Source organism: Anopheles ziemanni, chromosome 2 (assembly GCF_943734765.1).
Source record: "Anopheles ziemanni chromosome 2, idAnoZiCoDA_A2_x.2, whole genome shotgun sequence".
In the NCBI taxonomy this organism is placed as follows: domain Eukaryota; kingdom Metazoa; phylum Arthropoda; class Insecta; order Diptera; family Culicidae; genus Anopheles; species Anopheles ziemanni.
The window spans coordinates 65,279,840-65,301,568 of NC_080705.1; the positions used below are offsets into that span (position 1 = coordinate 65,279,840).

Consider the following 21,729-nt stretch of genomic DNA (forward strand, 5'->3'; position numbering starts at 1 on the left):
ATGTCGGTCGTCGTAAGTATTCGTTGGCGTTTCGCGGTCGCCCCGGCCGCGGCCGCTGTTTGTGTGGTGTTTCCCTGACGACGTACGTCAGCCTGTACGTCGTCCATGTCGGACACTTGGGTTGGTTCCAAAAAAATTCAAACCACGCGAGACGAACGAGTAGGCCGAGGCCCGCGCATCGTCGAGACATTCCGCGACACGGGAAGCAACTATAAAATATAGTGCAGTTGCAGGGAAAAGTTGACGTCCACTGACGCGAGCGGTGTATGCGGCAAGTGCAAGTGCTCCCGGTGTCCTACGCGTTCCACCTGTTGTTCGGTGTTCCATTCCCCCTTCCCCCACCCCTGAGGGTGGAGTTTTGACATACGATCGGACGAATTGTCCGCCTAAACGCGTGCACCAAAGTCAGGGAAGCGGAGAGAGACATCCAGGGCGGGGAAAGGACCTACCCAGGCCCTATGTACATACACCCGTGCCTTGCCAAAAAACGGCACATCCCCTTGCAGAGGGAGGTGGGATGAAATGGGGGGAAAGTGTTCGGAAATATTATAGTACCTTAGCGAAGTTGCACCACCAAGAATTTCGCGCTCATTGTCGCCCGTCGAAGGGTGCATCCTAGTTGCGGGCGAAAGGAACTGGCCCGGGGGGAAGGCAGGGCAGGATGCGGGCACCTTTTTAATAAACGATCAGCGCCCAGCCGGCGGTCATTTTTCCGGCAGCGAACGAATCCGCCGCAAAATCCGCTGCACTGCATCGCGTCAGTTTGCATTCTAGTGGCCGCGAGCACCAACGTCGAGGGCGCAAGACCCCGCACGAGTTCAGTGCATTTGCCAGCGTGACCAGTGTAGTGCACCATCATGGTTAGTTTCGAAACGAGGGCCGGGCACACTTTTGCCAAGATTTTGCGCCACAACCCAAGATTCAACACGGAGGACGCACACTTTGGCTTGACGATGCGGCGACCCGACACAATGCCCGGCACTCGGGCACTCGCGAATACAAAGTGCAGCCAGGCGTGTGCGGGTGACGGGCGGCTCGCGCCGCACGTAATGTTCACCGGGAGGTCACGGTGCACGGTGGTGGACCGTTTCGGAGGGCGGTTTCGGGATTCGAGCGAGTTTTCTTTCGGCGCTCGGGAAGGAAGGAAAAATGGGCTCGCCCGGTGGCCCTGGATCGCTTTCCCTGGTGGTGTTACGCACCGTCGTCGGCTTGGTGGTGGTGGTGTCCCTGTTGGCGCTGCGAAGTGAAGCCCATGCGCCCTATCACCGTTCAGCGGTTCGTTCTAGCACCCGATTCTACACGCGTTCCGATGTGTGGTTGTTCCGTTGAACAAACGTCAGCGTCAGCTAGACTAGAATTTTTCGAAAGGTCTCACGTCTCCAAACACGCGAAATTCGAAAGTGAAAATGTCATAAGAGGCAAAACACGGTTAAAACGGAGAACGCGTGGCTGCTAAACACCTGTAGAGGTTATAAATCTAGGGAAAGATGGTGTAACGACAAGAAGTGGACAGTTCCTCAAGCGCTTGATGTGCAGTTTTCAAAATAATTTTTTAACCTCTTGTCTGTGCAAAAAAGTTCCAAGAACGAATATTTTGTTGTTACACTTGATGGAGCAACGTTAAAAAAACAATCCACTCGTTTAATTGATGTCTAATAGTTTTTTGTTCTCTCATGTTATGACGACAGGTGGACGTTATAATAATTTTCGATAGTCAAAACAGGTTTTGAAAGGACCCAAACCCGATGTTAAAAGTGAACGGCCACTCAAGAATGTCACCGTCACAAGGAGTTGAATCGAACCGTGTTGTTTGTTTGCCTCAAAGCAATGCAAAAAAATTCCACATATGTGTTAATAAGTGTACTTCGGAATCACCCTTTTTTCTTTTCGATAAACACCGAAATGCACGCGCTTCGGGGAACGCTTTCAATCATCCTAATGGACTCGGGAGAAATGCGCCCCGTTCGGTTGTTTATATCGTTGCAAAATTGAAAAGTAAGCAGGAACGACGTCGCGAATAGGCCCCCCACCTCCCCCAAGGGTGCAACCCATCAAATCGATAGATTTTATGGCAATACACATGCACGTACTTCACGGACCCCCGTCGGGTGGATCTCGTCAATTGCGAGTTTATGAGTGACCTGTCAAATTTGTTCCGATGGCACCGAAACCAATCACCCCCGGGGTGGTCCATGCCCAGCATTTGCGGAACCACCATGGGGAGGGGGTTGGGTGAGGGATAGAATTGTAGGGAAAAGTGCCAACTGCTCGCCAGAATACAAATGAGCTCGCCGTGCGAACCGGGAATTCGTTAGCAGGCCCGTCGAGTCCGTCCCAGGGAACGCACGTCCGTCTATTTATAATCCCATACAGTAGTGGTGTTAGTAGTCGCCTTCCGATTAGTGCTGGGATGCTGTGTGCTAGACCACGGGCGGCAGAATGGGATTTGCGGCCCACACGGTGGAGATAAAAGTTGAACTTTCCCCGGGAGAAGAAAAGGGATTCCACGAGGCTTAGCCCATCCTCGCGTACAGCTGACATGGCTTTGTCGAACCGCCAAAGTTCCAATGGTTGAATTTTGGGCGTAAGCCTACACTTCACTCCCCTCCCAAAAACCCTTCGCTCCTTGCCATGAGATTGGGACTTCCATAGGCAGGTCCCAAGCTAAGGGCAGGTTTATTGCGTTCGATTTGCGATGCGCGAAAATATCGCCTGGAAGCATGCCAGAAATCCAATCAACTTCACTAACGTGTTCTTTTGCTCTTCTTTTCTCTTCCTTCCGCACGCTCTTCTTTTCTCTTCCATCCCCGGCTCCGATAGGATGATCTGGATAAAGCTCAGTTGGAACGTAAGTATATACTTTTCGGGACGCGCTCGAGGAAGTGATGAAAAACGTTACGAAGTGGAAAACGCATCGTACACGGTTTCCGACCGCCGCGAACTGAAGCTGGTGGAGGTCAAGTTTCCGCGCACTGATGGGCGGTGATGGGGAAGTGGCACCGGCGTCGTGCATATCGTGCAACATTTAAACCGCTTTCGTTGACGAAAGGGAGTGGGACATCGTACGGGGGAAAATAATACACCTGTTTTCATGCAACTGATGCAACCTAATTATGATGGTTTCGTTTGCGGTAGGAATGTTATTGTTTTCGTAATCAAATTATAGACCTGATTGGATCGACAGTTTTGGTGGAAATGTATTTTGTCGCCGCTAAACCTGATTTGTAACTTGATTGGTTATGAGTTTTAACCATCGGCCAAAGCGACCGATCACGCACAATTCATCTGTTTGTTTGAATGAATTAAGAAAATATCATATAACAAAATAGTTCAAGAAAATTGTCATTCTAAATGGAATAAATTTCAATATGTTTCCATTTAGAATATTTCTAAAAGCTTGTGTTAACATACTTTAGAGATTGAAGAATGGGATTTTAAAATAAATTAATTAATTTGAACGTAGAAATTAACCGAAATGATGCAATTCGAGGACCATATTTCCTCTGAAAAATTGCCATTCACCATCATCTCTTGAAATCAATACTTTTAAATGAGATAAAGAGAATAAATCAAATATTGACCCAGTCGCGAGGACCCGTTTGCCAGGAAGGAGTTCATTTATCGGATGAATTATAAATTACACAAGGCAACCAATGGGAATTCGGCGAGATTATTCGCTTCATACAGGTAGCAATTTTCGTTCCAATCAATTTCGCTCAACCATTTACCATTACGCCCTTGCGATCGAAAGTTGTTCCAACAAATCGAGCCACGGAATCGAGCAACTGTACGGGTTTACTTTCACGAAAATGGTATCGATCATTGCCGGTAGCCGGTGGGATCCGTCTGTTTTTGGCGAACATTGGCTAAATGGTTCGCTAAAAACTGTTTGTTTCTATTTATTCGTTTAGTTTTACGGTTTTGTTCAAGCTTCTCAATTGTTTCGGCGAACATTAACGCACGTCGAAGTAATCCTATCATCGACGGTTTCCTTTCTTTTTGCGCGCAGCCTGAGCCCCGGAGGTGGACCGCATTGTTCCGTTTGTTCCTCGGTTTCGCGTCCATGTCACTTTAATGGCCGGTGCGTTATTATATAAGCCATCGGTGGGTGCGGAACAGGTGTACAAAACAATCGTGGCCTTCCGACCAGCCCGGAGAGATCCTTTCACCGCCAAGAGTGAGCTGCCATCGGATGGAGCCACCTGGGCGACGGAGCGATTTAGTTTTCTTGTTTCCTTTCTTCACGAACATGAGTGCCTCGGGGCAACCGACATGACCTAGGACTCCACGCCACCGGTGGGCTTGGTTAGGGGTGGCTCGGAAGAAAACAAAACGCTGCTTAGAAAGCCCACTCAACGAGTACCTCGCCTTGCGCCTCCTCGTGGTTGTAATCTTTTCCGAAAAACTGCTCCACTTTGCAAAACACCCGGTGGCGGTTTCGGCTACAGGTCGGTAGCAGTTTGACGGCGCTTCAAGGACCCGCCATCGGTTCAACTTCAAACGCTCGTACGAGAACCGGTCGGCTAGACGCGGGAGAAGTCCTTGAGTAAGCACCACGAATGGGTAAGAGATGGTAGAGATCTGATCAGTCTGGCTGTACGGTACGCGTCCTCAGAGTCAATCGGAAGCTAGGTAGCTCGCATGATAGGATACTTTGTGCCATGCCAATTTCACCATCCCCGGGACCGGTAGCCAATTGCTTTCACTTTCACGGGAGCGATTGTTAGCGATGATTGATCGATTCGGGCCACGGATGACGTCAGTGGTTACGGGCGATGATAGCAACGCGTTATGACACACGACAACTGCAAGCGGCCAGAAATGAGCTCACTGAGGTAGCGCAGAACTCAACGAAACGAGCCGCCTAAGGATGTTGAAGGTAAACTTCATTTCTTCATTAGGAATTTACGAGGAGTATCATTTCGTCTCGCGCTCACAACGAGACGTTGACAGATGTGTATTTAATTGCGTGGTCCTCCCAAACTGACAACCTCCTTAGAGGTAAGAACGTTTCCTCTAATGTGGTTGCAGGCAGAAGAAGCATCGGCAAGGTGTTAAAAGCCCTCCCATTTATCTTTCCCGCTGACCATGGGCCTGATAAGCTGCCGTATCTTTTAAACGGCTGTAAATGACGGCTATTTGCCGGAGGGATATCTATGTAAATTATTTATGGAAATCATAACCATTTTTCTAAACGCCCCGGTAGGTTTGTGTTCACAACCGTTTATTACATTCTTGTAACACGTTGCACGGGCAACCAATTCCGCTGCAAGCCATGTGTAATGTTTGGCATAAGCTTTTTCGAGGTTAGTCCAGTTTATGCGACACCACCCGACCGCAACCACCGTTTCGCCGATCAGCCGAATCGATTTAGTTATTCCAAGTTTTACGATTCACGTTTATAGTCTCCCGCCGCTTCGAGAACGGGTCGAGATCAAACGATTCCCACGAGCACACATTCCAGTGGCGGGTCAGGTGATTATCGTTCTCCTTCTAACAGTCCATGGTGGCCAAGTTGGAGCGGGGAAAAAACGGTAGCAAAATGTTGCACAACTCAAGGAAATGGCAAAAAGATCCCAATGTGTGGGTCAAGAAAATATATTCTTTTCTTGTGCGGCTGAATTAAATTTCAAACTAAACCATCAATGCCAAAGGAGAAGTTCGTTGTCGAATGATTTTGCACGCTCCTTTTTCAATTCCCGTCCACCTTTGGCCGAGTAACAAACTTTTCTGCCACAGGAGTACGGGTGGGGAAATTATGTTTTCCTCTTTTTGTGATTCTTTTGATGAAGGAAGGTGACAGAGAAAAGTGGAAAATAAAAAGATCTTATTTTGCCCTGATCCAAAACCTAATCTATTTTAGAGCCGGTTTGCATTGAACCGACTCTAAATCGAAGAAATTACTGCAGTGTTTGATCGACTTCAAACATTCAATCGAGAGCGCCAAACACCGAACCATTCGCTTCGTAGATTAGTGCAGTTTGGAAGTGATTTTCATGCGCATTAAAATATCGCCAGCAATGTGAAGCCATAATAAACGTCCACCGCCATGAAACCGAACCGGACGCCGTTGGCGAACATTTAAAGTTCGAGATCGTCACCTTCGATTTGAGTGTTTGCTCTGATTTTTGTTTGCATTCGTTGCAAATCGTCGAGCGAAGCTCGATGATCGTCGCTCCGATAGATTATGATCTAGTTTGCGCACTTTTTTGTACGTTGATGCAGTTTAAGCGTGTTTTCTCCATCTTAAGCCCCCGATCGCAAACTGGAGCACGGCACAGGTTCGACAGGTTTTTGCACCAAACACTCGGTTCCCCTGCTTTGGCACCAAGATCATCGACCGGTCGATCTTGGTCGAATTGAAGCGACCGAGCGATCGTTGTATTTATAGCCGAAGCGAACGGCGTTAATTAGACTAATTTCCATCGCTGCATCGATTTAATGGGTCGCCGAGGAAAATGGTGAAAAAACGGAATCGGAACATATGTGACTGGCGCGAGCTAGTGGGAAATTTTTTTTTTCAGAAAAGTGATCCCCAGCCCCAATCCTTGAGTGATCCGTCGGTTTGGTGAATCTGTCTAAACTAAAAATAGTTCGCCACCGTTTTGAGCGAGACAAAATAAATTACGCTCGCGTTCGTGGCAGGTCAAAAATAAAACCGTTAAAAGATCGGCCCAGGAGGATCCTAAATGATGGTCCACCCGAAGGCGAAGCGGATGATTGAGACGTCGCAATGGCGAAGATGGTCGGGGTGAGGTTTGTAGATGTTGACGAACAATTTAAACCTCGTTGCCAATCAATTAGCTATTCGCGCTCGGGGTGTTTATTTTTTAAACGGTTCCAAACTTCCTCTACCGGAACAGGGTTAACGTGGCGGGCTTGGTGTGTATGTTAACTGATGTAAAAATAATTATCACCAGAAATTGAGAAGTTGACTTTTGTATGGAGAATGTTTTCCTAAGCAGAACTTTTGGAATCGGCAGGATATATGTTTGCCTTCTTGCAACACCGTTCTTTTATAATTTTTATTGAATGTGTCATCAAAAACCGGCTCAATAAAAAAATCAATCGAACCGTTACCAACACATGAATCGGGCGAGCAAAAAGTGCAATACAGAATAAGAAAAGACGTCCGCAAAAAAGGTCCGTTTGGAATAAAATTGATTTATTTACACAATCCCACACCGATCGCAATACAGTATATCTTTCCAACACTTTCCTCATTCGGTTCGCCTTTCCCTACCTTTGGCAAGCGAAAATAGCGATTTACAGTCACTTGTAAATTTATTATCAACGTGACAACCCCGGCTCACCGGGTAAAGCCCACGGTAGCCATGAACTTGAATTATGGTGCCCTCCAAAAAGCAAACAGGCCAATTTTAAACACTTAACCCTCGGGGAAAGGATTTTTGTTTTGGGGCAGAAAAATCATATTGTTGAAAAGAGGAAAGCATGAAAAATGGTATCGACAGCGCGAGGTGGTGCAAAATGTTACCGTTCACACAACGATTTTAACGCGACGTGATCGAAACCAAGCGGGTTCCATGGTGAACTCTTGATTTAATATTCGAACAACGCACGAGAGACCCCATATACGAAACGCTTTTTTTACGACGATGAACATGCACCTTATGCACCTGTTGTGTGGTGGCTCTCGATAATCGGTCGATGCAATATGCTGCATGACAATGGAAGAAACGGGCTATTTTTGTTGTGTGAGGCACGAGCATGAAGATTGTCTATGAGTGTAATAGTTGCAGGAAAAACGCATGACCAAAATGCAAAGCGCTTTTGAAGTGGTCCTCAAATTTCCTGTCGTTTTGATTGATCATACATAGCTTAACTTATAAAATAAATAAAAAATAATTAAAAAAGGATGTGCAAGCAGAGCGTAACTACATCTAATTCAAATATCGTTTTCATACCAATAACGGTTTTTACAACGTTGCAAATTTTGGTATCTCAAAATAATCGACGATTAACCTCATACCAATGCATAAACATTTTAATGGGAGAATTTTATCCTTGAACGTATTTAAACCTCCAAACAGAAAATGTACCCCCTGGGAGGCACATAAAGTTCGTTTCTGTGCAATAAAACGAACCAAAACAGCGGGATGCGCTCAGAAGCACGTAATAGAAAATTTCATTTTAATTCACGTGTGTCACACACACACACCCTTGGTTTTCCCATTTTGTATGCGACAATTTGGTTTCCGTTTGATGCTTCCGTCGGAAACTGTACACTGCCGGGTGCCATGTGCAAGTTCGTTCGTTTCTGTTTTATGTCAACCCGCGACGTCATGGCAGTAAACAAAAAAAGGGGAGAGTAATATGTTAAGCAGCTCCCCCCAGCCGCATAGTAGCAGAAGCAACCGGATTTCGTTGGGATGATGCGAAAATAAATTTCGCACGGCTTCCCCGAACGTTGAAAATGCAGTAGCGAAGACAAACAAACATCGCCCGGCCTGGTACTCGAAAGGGTGGCTTAAAGGAAACCACTCTGCGAAACGCCAGAAGCACGAACTATAGTTTTTTACGATGCGGGCCACGGTCGCCGGTTGTAGCCGATGTTCATTCATTAATAAACACATCGTAGCAGCGAACGAAGGGAGCAGTAACAGCGAGCAAAAGATGAGCCAATCTGCCAACGGGGGTGGGAGATCGTGCGCGGGGACGTGGAAACACGTGCCAAAGAAAACTCCCCATCCAAGAGACAATTCGAAAAGACGAGCAAACGAAACGATGCAGTGGGATGGGGAAACAAGCACAGCGCCAATTGCGAGCAACGATGCAACGGAGTGTGTGATGTGGTTGCTCCATATGGGAAACAGCTACACTGCATCAAATTACCTACACTGACGCTAAAAATACGAAACACGGGCGCATCCCATTTCGGGGAGTGTCGAGATGAAATTTACCAAACACGAAACGATCTTGGGAAGCAGTGCGAAAGCTGCGAAAGGTAGTGGATGACCCGGAAAATTCCTCTTTGAGGGTGGGAGGGAAATAGAAGGGTGCCCAGACGTGGGATTTAACAGACGAGCGTTTTCCACGTAACGAGTTTTTAATTTGAATAATTCGCTTATGGTTCGCGCCATGTGCTAATTGCTTACGTTCTTCGTTCTCCGTTTTGCAGTGCTCCGCAATGCGTTCAACGCGTTCGATCAGGAGAAGAAGGGATGCATCGGCACGCAGATGGTCGGTACGATCCTCAGCATGTTGGGCCACCAGCTCGACGACAAGATGCTGAAGGAGATCATCGATGAAGTCGATGCCGACGGTTCCGGTGAGCTGGAGTTCGAGGAGTTCGTCACGCTCGCGGCCCGCTTCATGGTTGAGGAGGATGCCGAGGCGATGCAGCAGGAGCTGAAGGAGGCCTTCCGTCTGTACGACAAGGAGGGTAACGGCTACATCACCACCCAGGTGCTGCGCGAAATCCTCAAGGAGCTGGACGACAACCTGACCAACGAGGATCTGGACATGATGATCGAGGAAATCGATTCCGACGGCTCCGGAACCGTGGACTTCGATGGTGGGTTTTCAGTTCCACAGGCTGGTAGATTTATGTCACAAGCTCTGCTAAACATTTCTCCATTTCTTTTCCCTTGCAGAATTCATGGAAGTCATGACCGGTGGTGATGACTAAGCATCCCGGCGCCGGCATCGCCTAGCAATGACTTTTATGTTCCTTTCGCAAAACCAGCAATCATTTCGTCGAGCAATCGATCTAAAGAGACAGAAAAATGCAACCAAAAAAACAGATCCCACCCAAAGAATATTTTTTCCGGTTCTTCTGCTTCGTCCGTATGCAGCAAACATCGGGCACCGGCACCAAGGAGGAAGTTGTGCCGTATATTTTTCTCCCCGGAACCAACCACAGTCCTTTCTATTCGCTTCCAACTCTAAAAGCGTCCGTCCAAAATCATTCGACACCCGTGAGGAAAGCTGAGCGCGCGGAAACCCGTTACCATCCAGCCAACGGAGGCCTTCCATTCGAAGTTTTCACCCTTGTTTGTTGCCAAAGGTTGTTCAAAGTGATTACATTCTATCCGTTCCGTTCGTGGATTGCATCCAGCGCTGATTTGGACGGCTGTGCGGTTGTTTTGCGTGTTTTTCCTTCCCCACTTGGGGTTCGTATGGAGAGTATGGGGCGAAAGGAAGGGAAGCGGGGGGTTTCCATCGGGAAGGGGGAAAATGCTGTAGGATGATGAGAGATGTTGATGTTGATCTTATAGTTTAAGCGAGCAGTGCATTGCAAATAAACAACTTCTGCGGTATCTCGCGCTGGGAAACCTCGGAGGGCTACCATCAAGTGGAGTGTGTTTTGATTGTTCCGAAATCATCGCTAAAGTCGATTCTATCGAGTATATTCAACGATACTTAACAATACGGTTCTGGTTGTATATTTCAAATCATTCCTAGAAGTCTAGAAGATATCCCATCATTCCTAGAAAGTCAGAAGACCCTACGTTTGAAAGCTTTTTTGCTGCTAAAAAGAGTAAGTAGCTAAAAATGCTACAGCTGATTCTGGAAAATAAAAACAGTCAACCTTCTTATGTCGAGCTTAATCCGATCCAGTTGTTAAACACCAAAGCGCACATAACTTTTATAATGATCCTTTAACTTTTTATCGACCTTTGAAAAATCTAGTTGTAGGATAACGGTACCAATAGTGGTGCACTAAGTAATGTAACTAACAATATGATGTAATTTATAAGTGTTAAGAACACAATATTTTACATATTTGTACCAATTATGATCGAAACACGACTTTTCTTCTGGAGAACATCTATTTTCACCATAAAACATAAAAAATACACGAAAAAAGCGTATATTTCTTGCGAGTTGGTTGCTCCTATAATGGTGGTATGGTTCCTATAGTTGGTATCGTATTTCTATAGTGATGGTAGTACTTGGAAATGATTGAATATATTTTGACTGTGACTTATTTTTGAAGCATATCCAAAACAGAACAGCCAAAATATTTATAGACCAATGCATTGGCCTCATAGAGGAAATCATGGCATACCTGATAAATTCTTCAGAAATCCAGCATATTAGTACAACCTGTTCGGAAAATATTCATTTTGGAGCCTTAATTTATTACGGAATCATAAGGTTTATCGTTTAAACACTTCGCAGAAGATCAAAGAACATTTCATAGAAGAACAAATATCTCCATTGTATTTCGTCTTAGAGCTAGAATTTTGTTCCACTACAACCACTATTGGTACTAGCACCACTATTGGAGCACTTACCCTATTTGAATATAAGCAAAGCAATTACCACACAAATAAAGATTTTCCAAAAAGTTGATTGTGCAAGATTTACGTAAACGAAACTATTGAACTAAACTTTAAAAATATGCAACAAGACTACATTCTGCATGATCCTTTCGTTTAGAAAAATGCTATTTTAAATTGTTTCATGACTCGGTATTCATTCTATATACGCCTGATGATACATGACACCATATCCTACAATCAGAATGATATAAATAAAAAATAGCTTTCAAATTATACAAACTAAATGGCACTTTGGCATTATGGAAAGTTGTTACATTTGAAATGACATTCTGTCAAAACCACTATATTCAGTTCGGAAACACTTTCATAATAACATTTTTCTTCTGCGATACGTCTTAATTATCGTATAATATTATATACCGATGAATATATCTTTGAAATTTGATTAATTATGGTTTACTACTTTACACACCCTTGCCATTTGGTTAGTTTCGTTATTGGTCCTTCTAAAATAAAATTAAGTCAGAAGAGTTTCTTCTTTTTCTTTCAGCTTATACTCAACAACAAAGTCATAACCACTGGATGCAGCGTTTTATCACACGAGTCGTGAAAAATGTTATTATGACAGCGTTTAAAAATAAGTCAAACATCATAATTTATGCTTCTCGCCGTGCACTGCACCATTCCTCCACTGGCAAGCGCAAGCAGCCAACTTACATTTTTCAACGACGGATCGCGGCGCAGCTACAAAATAGATTGTGCCATTTCGTGTTCCTCCCATTCGGATGACCTTTCGATTTATTCAACACATTAGTCAGGGTTTAGCGGAACGTAGCCAAAAACATGCTGCTAGAATTCCGCTCCGTCCTTGCTTGATTAAAGGTGTGTCCCCGTTGCAAAACCCGGTGCAAGCGAAAGAAAAACTGCAACCAAAAAGAAGCCATTTTCCCAGCGTGCTAAGGCCGGGCGGGCTTGAATTGCAACCCATAGGGACACGGTTGGCGACCGACGAAACACGGCCCTGTTCGGACGCACTTTGCACAGCAGAAGTTTTCTATTGCCGCGGTCGCTGCGGGCCGAACCGGAAGCGATGGAAGAAGTTTTTGCCTCCGGATGTGACCTACCCGTAAATATGGGTCAATGAGACACCGCTGCTCGACCCGACTCGAGCGACACGAGGAACTTTGTCTTGGGGCCGTGCTCGGTTTGTGTACGCGTTGTTGAGTTTTTAAAGCACACTAAAACATGCGAACACGCCTCCAACCGGGGCGATGGGTTGATACTTTAAATGGCGGGGGTCACAAGGTTTGAGTGGAACGGAAATGCGAAAATACGGCACTTTGACAAAACGATAAGCAAAAGAAAGAAGCGAGTGGAGCGCATAAGTAGTATTCTTATGTTGTTTCTGTGCCGCAGGCACAATGAGAGCCAAGCGCAAACTCGCCGGAAGGATCAAAACGACAATTCGTGTCTCGGACTTTTTTCATTGCGTTCTTTGTATTCGTTCTTGGAAACATGAATATTTACTTGCAACTTTATCGTACCTTTTCGTGACGTCTTTGTGCCGGGGTTTAAAATAGCAAAACAAGGTTTGCTATGTTTTTTTTAATATTTTTTTTTAAATCATGAAGCTATGCAGGTGGAACACCTGCTGGTTTTCAGAATTTTGTTTCGAAATTTATTCCAACGGAAAATCACAAGCAGCACGATGAACTGAAAATTCACAAAACCTATTGAGTATGGCGCAGGGACGCTTGACAGAAACATTAGCAAAATATTGTTACCGCTCACCGTACCGTAAACATGCTGATCGTATTAGCCATGCACATCGTCCTGCGAATGAACCACCGGAACGACGGACCCAGGACAATGGGTCTGAAGTGCCTTTTGGAGTGAGAAAATTTTGCACAACGTTGGGTGCAAAGAAAAAGTTTCTTGTTTTAATGTTGCGCATGAAGCGCTTCGAAACCGGCCAATGAAACAGCTTATATTTTATCCCGACCTGTTGGCGTTCCAAAGGGCGTAAGGATGCGCAGCGTCGTGAAGGTAGCAAGTATAAGTGCATCGTGCATTTACGCTCACTAGTTGCATCGTTTTGTGTGCGTTGGCGTGCAAACAGGAGTTTGTTTTTCGCTGTCGGTACGGAAACGAGATGCCGGGTAAGTTCACGGAAAATGCTCGCGTGTCGTGCAAAAGACGTGGCCCCGGGAGCAGAAATAACTTACAAAGTAGCGGAGTCATCCGGGCACACCGGAACGGATGTTGCCATGGAGCACTGGGAACCCATCGACAATTGTCTTAACATGTTTAAGTTACTCGCAACAGAGAGAATGTTATAGTTGGTTGCCCTCGAAAATGCATGCAGGCGAGTGTCGTTCGCATCAGACCGGATAAGTTTCATTTTATTCACCTTTTTACCTTAAATCCATTTTCCAATGAAATTTAAACTCATACTACAGTCACTTTTATCAAGAGAAAAACTTTTCTTGTGTCATCCGTTCTTTCTACATGTGTGAAAACAGAATTTCCTGACGTTGCTCCCATTGCACTCAAAATTCCGGCGAAGGTGTTGATAAGGCTTTGCAAAATGACACCACGCCTTCTTCCGTAATACTTATTCTGTTGAACACCATTGAAATGGAGTTTTCACAGAAAATCAAAGCTTTGTAGGTGGATTTAAAACGTGCTGCAAAGATGAAAGCATTTCAGGCGATCTGGAAAAGGACAGGACATTCCGCAGAGGAAAGGTATTGGATTTACTGATGTGAGTTATCAGTGAGAGTGTACTAAAGGTAGTAAGAACGAACTACAAACAGATAAAAAAGGGACCAGGCGGCTGGTGTCAAACCAAAAATACATGTGTGAATTTATTTTTTTTTAAAGAGGGAAAGTAAATGTTTAGTTTAATCGTGCAGAACCGTATTAATATCAAAAGCATCTGTTAGCCACTCGTAAAATATATCGGATTTAAAGGAAACCCATTTGGGACGTATAACATTATCCTACCCGCGATTCGTTCCGACGTCGGCAGCCGTAATCTTTTCATTAACGAATCTCTTGATAATAATAACTTTTATCAAGTTCAGCAACTATGCTCGCTCAGCGCGACCCTCGAAGCGCCCGCGGTAACTGTCCTATAAAACATTAATGAACCCAAGAGCCTCACCACATCTGGTGCCGGGCAGCAGTGAAACTTTCCAGATCGAACTGATTTATGGTACGAACGAGTACGGCACCGGGCGAGGGCTTGTGGCCAGCCGGGAAGTCGAACCTTAGTGAGCTACGGATGAAGAAGGATCCAGCGGGCTGTTGGCGGTGTTGAGAAATCGATCCGTTTTTATAGGATTTCTCGGGAGGTGTATTTTTCGTGGAAAAAGGAAAAACACCGGCTTAGCGGGACCGTACCGTACCGTTTGAATCGTTCGATTTTCTGCTTTTGTACCCTCGACTAAGTGGAATTACTGTGCGATAAAATGGGTGATTAGATGGTTATGATACTCTGTAAGGGTTTCTCTCTGGAGGATTAACGTGGAGAATATTTTTTTGTTGATAAAATATGGGTTCCTTTGTGGGAAAACAATGTTATAATTCCTTTCACATCGGTTATGTTTTTAACATTGCACTAAGCATGTTTTTTACTACAGAGCTTATAAAAATAAAAAATCAAAATCCATTTTATGCCTGTCAATATTATCCGAACGGAGTAATCTGACGAACTTCCGAAACGCAAAGGAATTTGCGAATCAAATTGACCCATCCTCTTTCTCCTTTTTCCGTAAAAAAACCCACCTGTGGTACCGTTTTTCATGCGGGAGCACTTTTATGTTTACAGATTGTGCAGCCGTGCGCTATCGGCAGGGTCAGCTGGCCAAGATGAAGCAAATTAGATAGACGGCTTTACGGACGTTACGGTCACGAGGGCCAAAAAGATGCCATTCGTACCCGTTTGCTTACTGGTTCAAAAAACGGCCAGTGACAGGCCGTGCGCGCTGGCAGCTCCGATGCCCGGTGACCGAGAAAGGAATGCGTGATTCTATTTATTATATTTAATTTCTGATGATTAATGCCGAGATGGATGCACGAGTGTTTTTACTTTTTTTCTAATAACTTTTCCCTTTTGCACCATGAATGCTTGTCATCCCGAGAGGATCGGTTGCTGCAATCGTGCGGTATACTGTCGAACCATTGGTGTCGGGTCTCAAGTGGCCAAAATATGGAAATTCTACTAATTCAATAAAATAGAACAAAAAAATCTGAAAAATCATGTTTCATACAAAGTTTTTTCGAAGTATACATCCTCAGGAAGTAAGTATGATTCTTGTAATTTAATAATAAAAGGAAGTTTTTATACACTTTATACTTTATAAATTAATTATACGAGCATGAAACTTTATATTCAGGAATCATTGGTACCATATAACACACAATTTGTGCCGGGTGCGGTCTAATGAGTAAAACAAAAAATAAAAATGGAAAATATACCTAACTTTTTGTATAGTTGGTCTTTAACCGATCATATCAGTCTTGGGTTTCATATCGATTAACGATCATGTAATTTATCGAGAACTTTCAAAACGAATAACAGTATTTACTTTAAATTAAAAGAATTTCAAAATAATAAACTTTCTACTTAAATTGAATTTTATCTTTTGATTTTTTGATATAGCATACATAAAAATTCTCCAAATCGATGTTTGATTACAAATAATCATGGCAAAAAAGTGCATTTAAAGCAATTGGAAATAGTAAAGGTAATGGAAGAAAATCTGTCCACGAGCACCGAGGGGAGCGCCCTAGAAGACGTGGGCTCGAATCCCAACCAAGACCGGGTCTTTCCTATACGAGCGGCTGACTATCTACGTACAAAAATTGTAACAGTTTAGTAAGCCTCAAGGGTAGTCATGACCAAAGAAGGAGGGAGAAGAAGGAATACAATGGTTTTTTTTTTATTTATAAGAATTTATATCGATAAAGAGATTAGAGAGATTAAAGATAAGATTAATTAAACTTTTCTATTTCCAATAACACTTTAAAAAAAAACCTTGTTAAGAAAATCCTGATAATTTGGATATCCTGAAGAATATTTAGTTTAGTTGAATTAATTTAATAGAATCGAATGCTAATCATTAAAATGCAATTTAGGTTATATTTAATCTGAAATTTAGCTAGTTGAAACCATTTCACCTTGGAAAGATTGAATGACCAACCTGTTGGAAGGCAAAATGAAAATTAAATAAACCGTGCATTTATTTGCAAATAAGTGTTCCACTATCATATTCTACAAAACAATTAATCTTCTTTTATTTTTAAAATCTAATAGTTCAACATTCCCAGCTTTACTCCCAGCGTAAAGTATGACCACATTGGCAGTGAACCGGAACGCATGGTCCCAGGAGTTGGCAGCGATGCGTCACGGCCTCGCGACTGCCCATCGGCAGAAGGGAAAACAAGCCAACCCGACCGACCGACCGACCGACGGAGCGGCCACCAGCTACAGATGCCCATCAGGATGGCCCGAAACGGCCAGCATCTGTGCGCGGATGTGTGTGCGAAACCGCGAACGCAAACCAGAAAGCCGAGCCCGAGTGGAAGGGGCACCGAACGTGAATGTGTTCCCAAAAATTCCTCGATCGATAAATTGGACGCCGTCGCCATCGTCGCGTATGTTCTGTGCGCGAGCTGCACGCGTCCCGTCATCCGGATCCGGGGTGTTGATTCGATGCCGAGCGCTTCGCGGCCACAGGCAGTGGTTAAGCCGCGCCAGGAGCAGCTGCGCGACCCGGAGCAGCACACCCCAAAGGAGTCACGTTCGTCGTTCGTCAGTCGACTTTGAAGAAAAAAGAGAAACAACTGTGTTCCTTCCGAACGGCGAGAGTGGATTTTCCGGTTTGAAATTGTGGCACACTGTTTGACTCATCGAACCGTAAATTGTGCGGATGGAACAGCAGGTAACTCAACACATGATACGTGAGAAGATTTTCGCGTGCGTGCGTGCGTGAGCGGTTTGGTGGCCATCAATCGGCGTGATCGGTGATAGTGTATTTAATTTTGTCGCACGCGGTTTCGATCACGATCACACTTTCACCCCGGGGGGTTTTCCCGTACGATCACAATGGTGACGTTCTCCCAGTTCTAGTCGATTGCATTCGAACGCAATCGGCAACGGAAAACGGCAGGGATGCAGACAATTTTCCGCCGGCACGCAGCCGGCGTGCGTTTGCAATCGATGAGTGACGCAAACACTATACGCACGCATTGTCGTAGGTCGTTGCTTAAGATAGGCCGGCGAAGACACATCGAAGCGCAGTTCCAACGTAGCCTTGTTCGGACGTGAAACAGTCAGCTCAAGTGCATCAAGCCTTTCGCAAACCCCGTGTGTTGTTCATCGTTTAAATCTCCAAAAGAAACCAAAAACTCCAGCCAAAATGTCAGACACCATGTCGGACGCCGGGGAAAGTACCCAAGGCAAGGTACGGAAAAACGGCGGTGATCGTGGCGTTGCTTTCTTCGAGCGGTTCGCGAATTTACGACTCCAGACGGCGTGGCCGACTTGTGGAAAATTCGACACTGGCCGCGGCGTTCGAATTGTTTATTGGATTCGCACTTTTCCGCGCGGGCTGTGTTGTTGTGCCGTTGTTTGTTTCTTCTCTTGACTAATTACTTAATGGTGATCGTTGGTGGCGCACCTCATTTCGCACACGCACGGTACAGTTGCCGATTGACGATTTTCCCGTTTTTCACTCCCTCTTTTCACGTTTCTCTTCGGTTTTCTGGTGCTGGATTTGAATTGAATTCGCAACGCTACACTCTCACCCGCCCATGGGCAGCAGGAATTGAGCAAAGATCAGTTGAAAGGTGAGTTTTTACGAACGCACGAGTGGGTAGGTGTCTAAAATGAGCTGCAAAAAACCCACCAAACCAGAAAGAAAAGGTGAAAAAAATGTGAAAAAATTGCAATGGAAATTTGGCGAAAACGAAAAAATATCGAGGAAGGAAGTTTCCCATTGGAAAGTACGTTTGTTGCACAATCGAACACAATGCCCGCCCGGCGGCAGGTGATTGGGCAGAAAATTAGATTTTTCCATTCCCAGAAAAAAAGGGGGAAATAAAAAAAAACAAATTCAGGCAAGATATGAGAAAAACTAGTACCGACTAAGACCTTTCCCCCTTGTTTCCCAGTGCTGCGTGATGCCTTCAATGCGTTCGATAAGGAGAAAACGGGCAGCATTTCCACGGACGTGATCGGCACGATCCTGGAGCTGCTCGGCCACAAGCTAACGGAGGAGGAGCTGGACGAGGTGATCGAGGAGTACGACGAGGACGAGTCGGGCCAGCTGGAGTTTGACGAGTTTGTCGCGCTCGCCTCGAACTACGTCGAGCCGGAGGAGGACTACGATGCGCTCCGGAAGGAACTGCGCGAAGTGTTCATGATGTACGATAAGGATGGTAAGTCACACGAGGACACTATTTGTCCTGAAGAGTTTTCCTTCCTTTTTGTTTTGGTCCGTTTTCTTCACACCGAATGGCGGAGTAGGGCTACGGGAACGAACGTGTCCACGGCCGGTAAGGAGCCGAGCGCAAATATGCAAATATCATTTCCGCTCGCATGTATCTGTTTCGGTAAATTTATGCAAAACACTTCATCCGGGAGCCCGAACCGATGGTGTCATTCCGGTCGGCACGGTCGGTTCACATTTCGGAGCCACCCTTAGAACACCCGCCCATGTTGGGTTGCGCTGGCTTTTCATCCTTTTTTTCCTCCGCGACGGACCTATTGGTGGTTTTTGTTCCGTTCGTTCTTTCCCATCGCAAACTGCAACCGTTCACGGCAGACGACCGTTTTGTCATGAATCTATGTCAGCTTATTTTTAGCATAAGCACCACCAAAAGCCAGCGCTAGTGGCGTGCGCACACTGGCTCCGACGAGGTCCCGAAACTTGGCTTAGGCTTCGGCAAGCGGCGTCCAAAGTTGGACGCAAGCAAGGGGATGAGGTGTGCAAAAAGACAAACGTGAGGTGTCTAAGAGTGGTAGAAAATGTCTGCCGACCCGAGACCAGATGGCCGAACTGCCGAACGTGCAAGCGTCAAATATTTGAAGAGAGGAAAAACGAGCATAAATCTGGCCACACCACCTTGCGGGGCCAGGTGGAGTGGATCGGGTGGATAAATAAATTAAATTTAGTGTCACAGCGTATTTCGATCGCGAGTCCTGACAGACAGGTGTCCTTGATGTCTAGGAAAAGATTTACGGAGATACCAGATCGGCACATAGACACGCTTGATTGAGTAGTTTTGCGGCTATTATTTATTTGTCTGCTTTTTGACATTAGGCTTCTTTTTGTTTGCCAAAAACACGAACAAGAAAAACTTTCTAATATCCTAAGGCATTTTGTTTAAACGAATCTAAGACATTCTGTGGAGATTAAAAAATTATCTGATCACTCCTCCTCGTACCAGCTGAAACAATTTATCTTCAATCTACTAATTTTCAGCCAAGGGTTACCTGCCCGTTGAGGAGTTCAAAGCGATCCTTCGCGAGCTGGATGGGGCCGTGCCGGAGGAGGAGCTGGACGACATCGTGGACGAAATTGATGCCGACGGTTCCGGCACAGTGGACTTTGAAGGTATGGGACCATTGGGACCGTTGTATCGGTCAACAATCAAGCAAAAAAGGGACTCCGAACCTTCCACGCTTATCTTCGTGGATCGTGGGTCCTTGAGGGTTCATCCATCTTTACGCAACTGACCCGATCTCCATCTTTTGTTTACTTCCTTTCTCCTTTCCGCTAAACAACACTGTGGCACGTGCAACCTAATTTGTGACGGCAAACAACGAACTTCCGACGCGTTCCACACCGGCAGAGTTCATGGAAGTAATGACAGGTAGGTGCAGTTGTTGCAAAATACGCTATCGTTTGTGTGCCTTCGCCAGTTGCTGCCGCAAAGATGCTTCACAGATGTGCCTTGGAAATTACTTTCTTGTCTAACAATCACACAAACGCAAATACACAAACCCATATAGCAACCAACCGCTCGAGAGATCCCTTAGCTGATGCTCCATGGTTGGCATAATTAACATAGTCCCTTTGTCGCATTTCTTATCCTCCCGGAGCTAGTTTGCACCCAAGGTAAACCTTCTCCTTTCAGGCAAACACTTCTTCCTCTCCCCTAGCTACACGTTGTGTGCACATTGGTTTCTTCGCCAACCACTCTAATACGCTTTCCTTGCATCCCTTTGGCTACTTCTTTTTCCTCTGCTTTAGCTGACTACTACGCGTAAATAAGGACCGCACGGACGTTGTGTGCGATCTGTACTTGGCTTGCACCGGCGGCGAATGCACTGCTGCATGAAGACAACCAATTGCCACGGCCCGAGCACTTTTTTTTGCAAAAGAACCATCCAAGGACTGGACACGAAGGAAAAACAGACATGCACCAAAGATGTCCTGTGTCGTTTCTTGCATGAAGACCGGATGCTGCAGGATGCTCCTATTAGGATATAGTTTTATAGGAATGAATGTATGAGAACGAGATGATGGTGAAAAAGAGGTCGATAGTGAGAGAAGCAGAGATAGAGAGAGAGAGAGAGAGAAGATAGACTTTGGAGTGACTTTCGTCGATTTCAGCATTTTGCACATTTAGTTTTTTTTTTAATATATCCACATTTGCCCTGTTATCAGCTGAATAGACGAGAGCTCAGCCAGCGTTTCATGTTCGCTTAGAAAAATCATGCATACCGCATTCACCCAGCCCCCGCTCATGTGTGTGTGTGTGTGTTTCAATACCATACCCTGAACTGAATAAATATTTCATGCGTTTTAGGATAAGTGTATGTGTGTATGTATTTGCCTTACCCGTAACCGAAGGAAGACTTCGGTGGGGATTGGGGAGAACGGAACGAGACTGGGCGCAGGACAACTGCTACCGCCCGACAGGACCAGGACATCGTAACAAATATGTAATTTGCGTTGCAAGGTATCATCATGGCTGCCGGCGCTCACTGGCACACACGCACGGTAAGGTAAAACCGCACGCAAAATTAAGAGCCGAGAAAGGGAAAATGGATGGGAACGAACGATGAACGATAAATATACTCTACCGTAGATGGTATGATGGACTTACGGTGGCCGTTGTTTTTCTTCTACACCATCCGAATGTCGAAGGAAAATAGACCCAGAAAGCGTCTGTGAAAATGTTCACATCTAGGAACAGTCTTCGGGTTTGTCTTTCAACATATTCAATGCTTTATTCTTCTACGCATTTAAAAGGAACACAAAATTATTCGTGTGTGAATCTGAATGGAATGGAAATAGATGGTGAACTTTGCCATTGATTGTTTACTATTTATGTTTCGTGTAGACGATTAATCATTGTGAAATATTGTTTGATAATTATTTAAATCAACATTTACTTAATTTTAAATTTACATCAACATTAATTTAAATTAACATTTTATTCCACTTTCGATTCCTCAATAGGC

At 45.1% G+C, this 21,729-nt stretch overlaps 2 protein-coding genes across 2 annotated transcripts; both read left to right on the top strand.

The window, feature by feature from the left end:
• On the top strand, window positions 1–10,121 carry LOC131292092 (troponin C, isoallergen Bla g 6.0101-like). The gene is made up of 4 exons (XM_058320780.1): window positions 1–9; window positions 2,821–2,848; window positions 9,140–9,535; window positions 9,615–10,121. The coding sequence occupies exons 1-4, from the start codon at window positions 1–3 to the stop codon at window positions 9,647–9,649; spliced, it is 468 nt and encodes a 155-aa protein (XP_058176763.1). The 3' UTR covers window positions 9,650–10,121.
• A 7,553-nt stretch (window positions 10,122–17,674) lies between these two features.
• LOC131281360 (troponin C, isoallergen Bla g 6.0101-like) lies at window positions 17,675–21,092 on the top strand. Its single transcript, XM_058310686.1, has 6 exons — window positions 17,675–17,719; window positions 18,077–18,104; window positions 18,429–18,695; window positions 19,742–19,873; window positions 20,112–20,132; window positions 21,072–21,092. The coding sequence occupies exons 1-6, from the start codon at window positions 17,675–17,677 to the stop codon at window positions 21,074–21,076; spliced, it is 498 nt and encodes a 165-aa protein (XP_058166669.1). The 3' UTR covers window positions 21,077–21,092.
• Window positions 21,093–21,729: the final 637 nt, after the last annotated feature.

Coding starts and splice junctions, on each gene's coding strand:
- LOC131292092 (XM_058320780.1), top strand. Junction 2,849..9,139: donor GGATAAAGCTCAGTTGGAAC/GTAAGTATATAC, acceptor TCCGTTTTGCAG/TGCTCCGCAATGCGTTCAAC. Junction 9,536..9,614: donor CGGAACCGTGGACTTCGATG/GTGGGTTTTCAG, acceptor TTTCCCTTGCAG/AATTCATGGAAGTCATGACC.
- LOC131281360 (XM_058310686.1), top strand. CDS start 17,675: ATGTCAGACACCATGTCGGACGCCGGGGAAAGTACCCAAGGCAAG. Junction 17,720..18,076: donor GGGAAAGTACCCAAGGCAAG/GTACGGAAAAAC, acceptor GCCCATGGGCAG/CAGGAATTGAGCAAAGATCA. Junction 19,874..20,111: donor CGGCACAGTGGACTTTGAAG/GTATGGGACCAT, acceptor CCACACCGGCAG/AGTTCATGGAAGTAATGACA.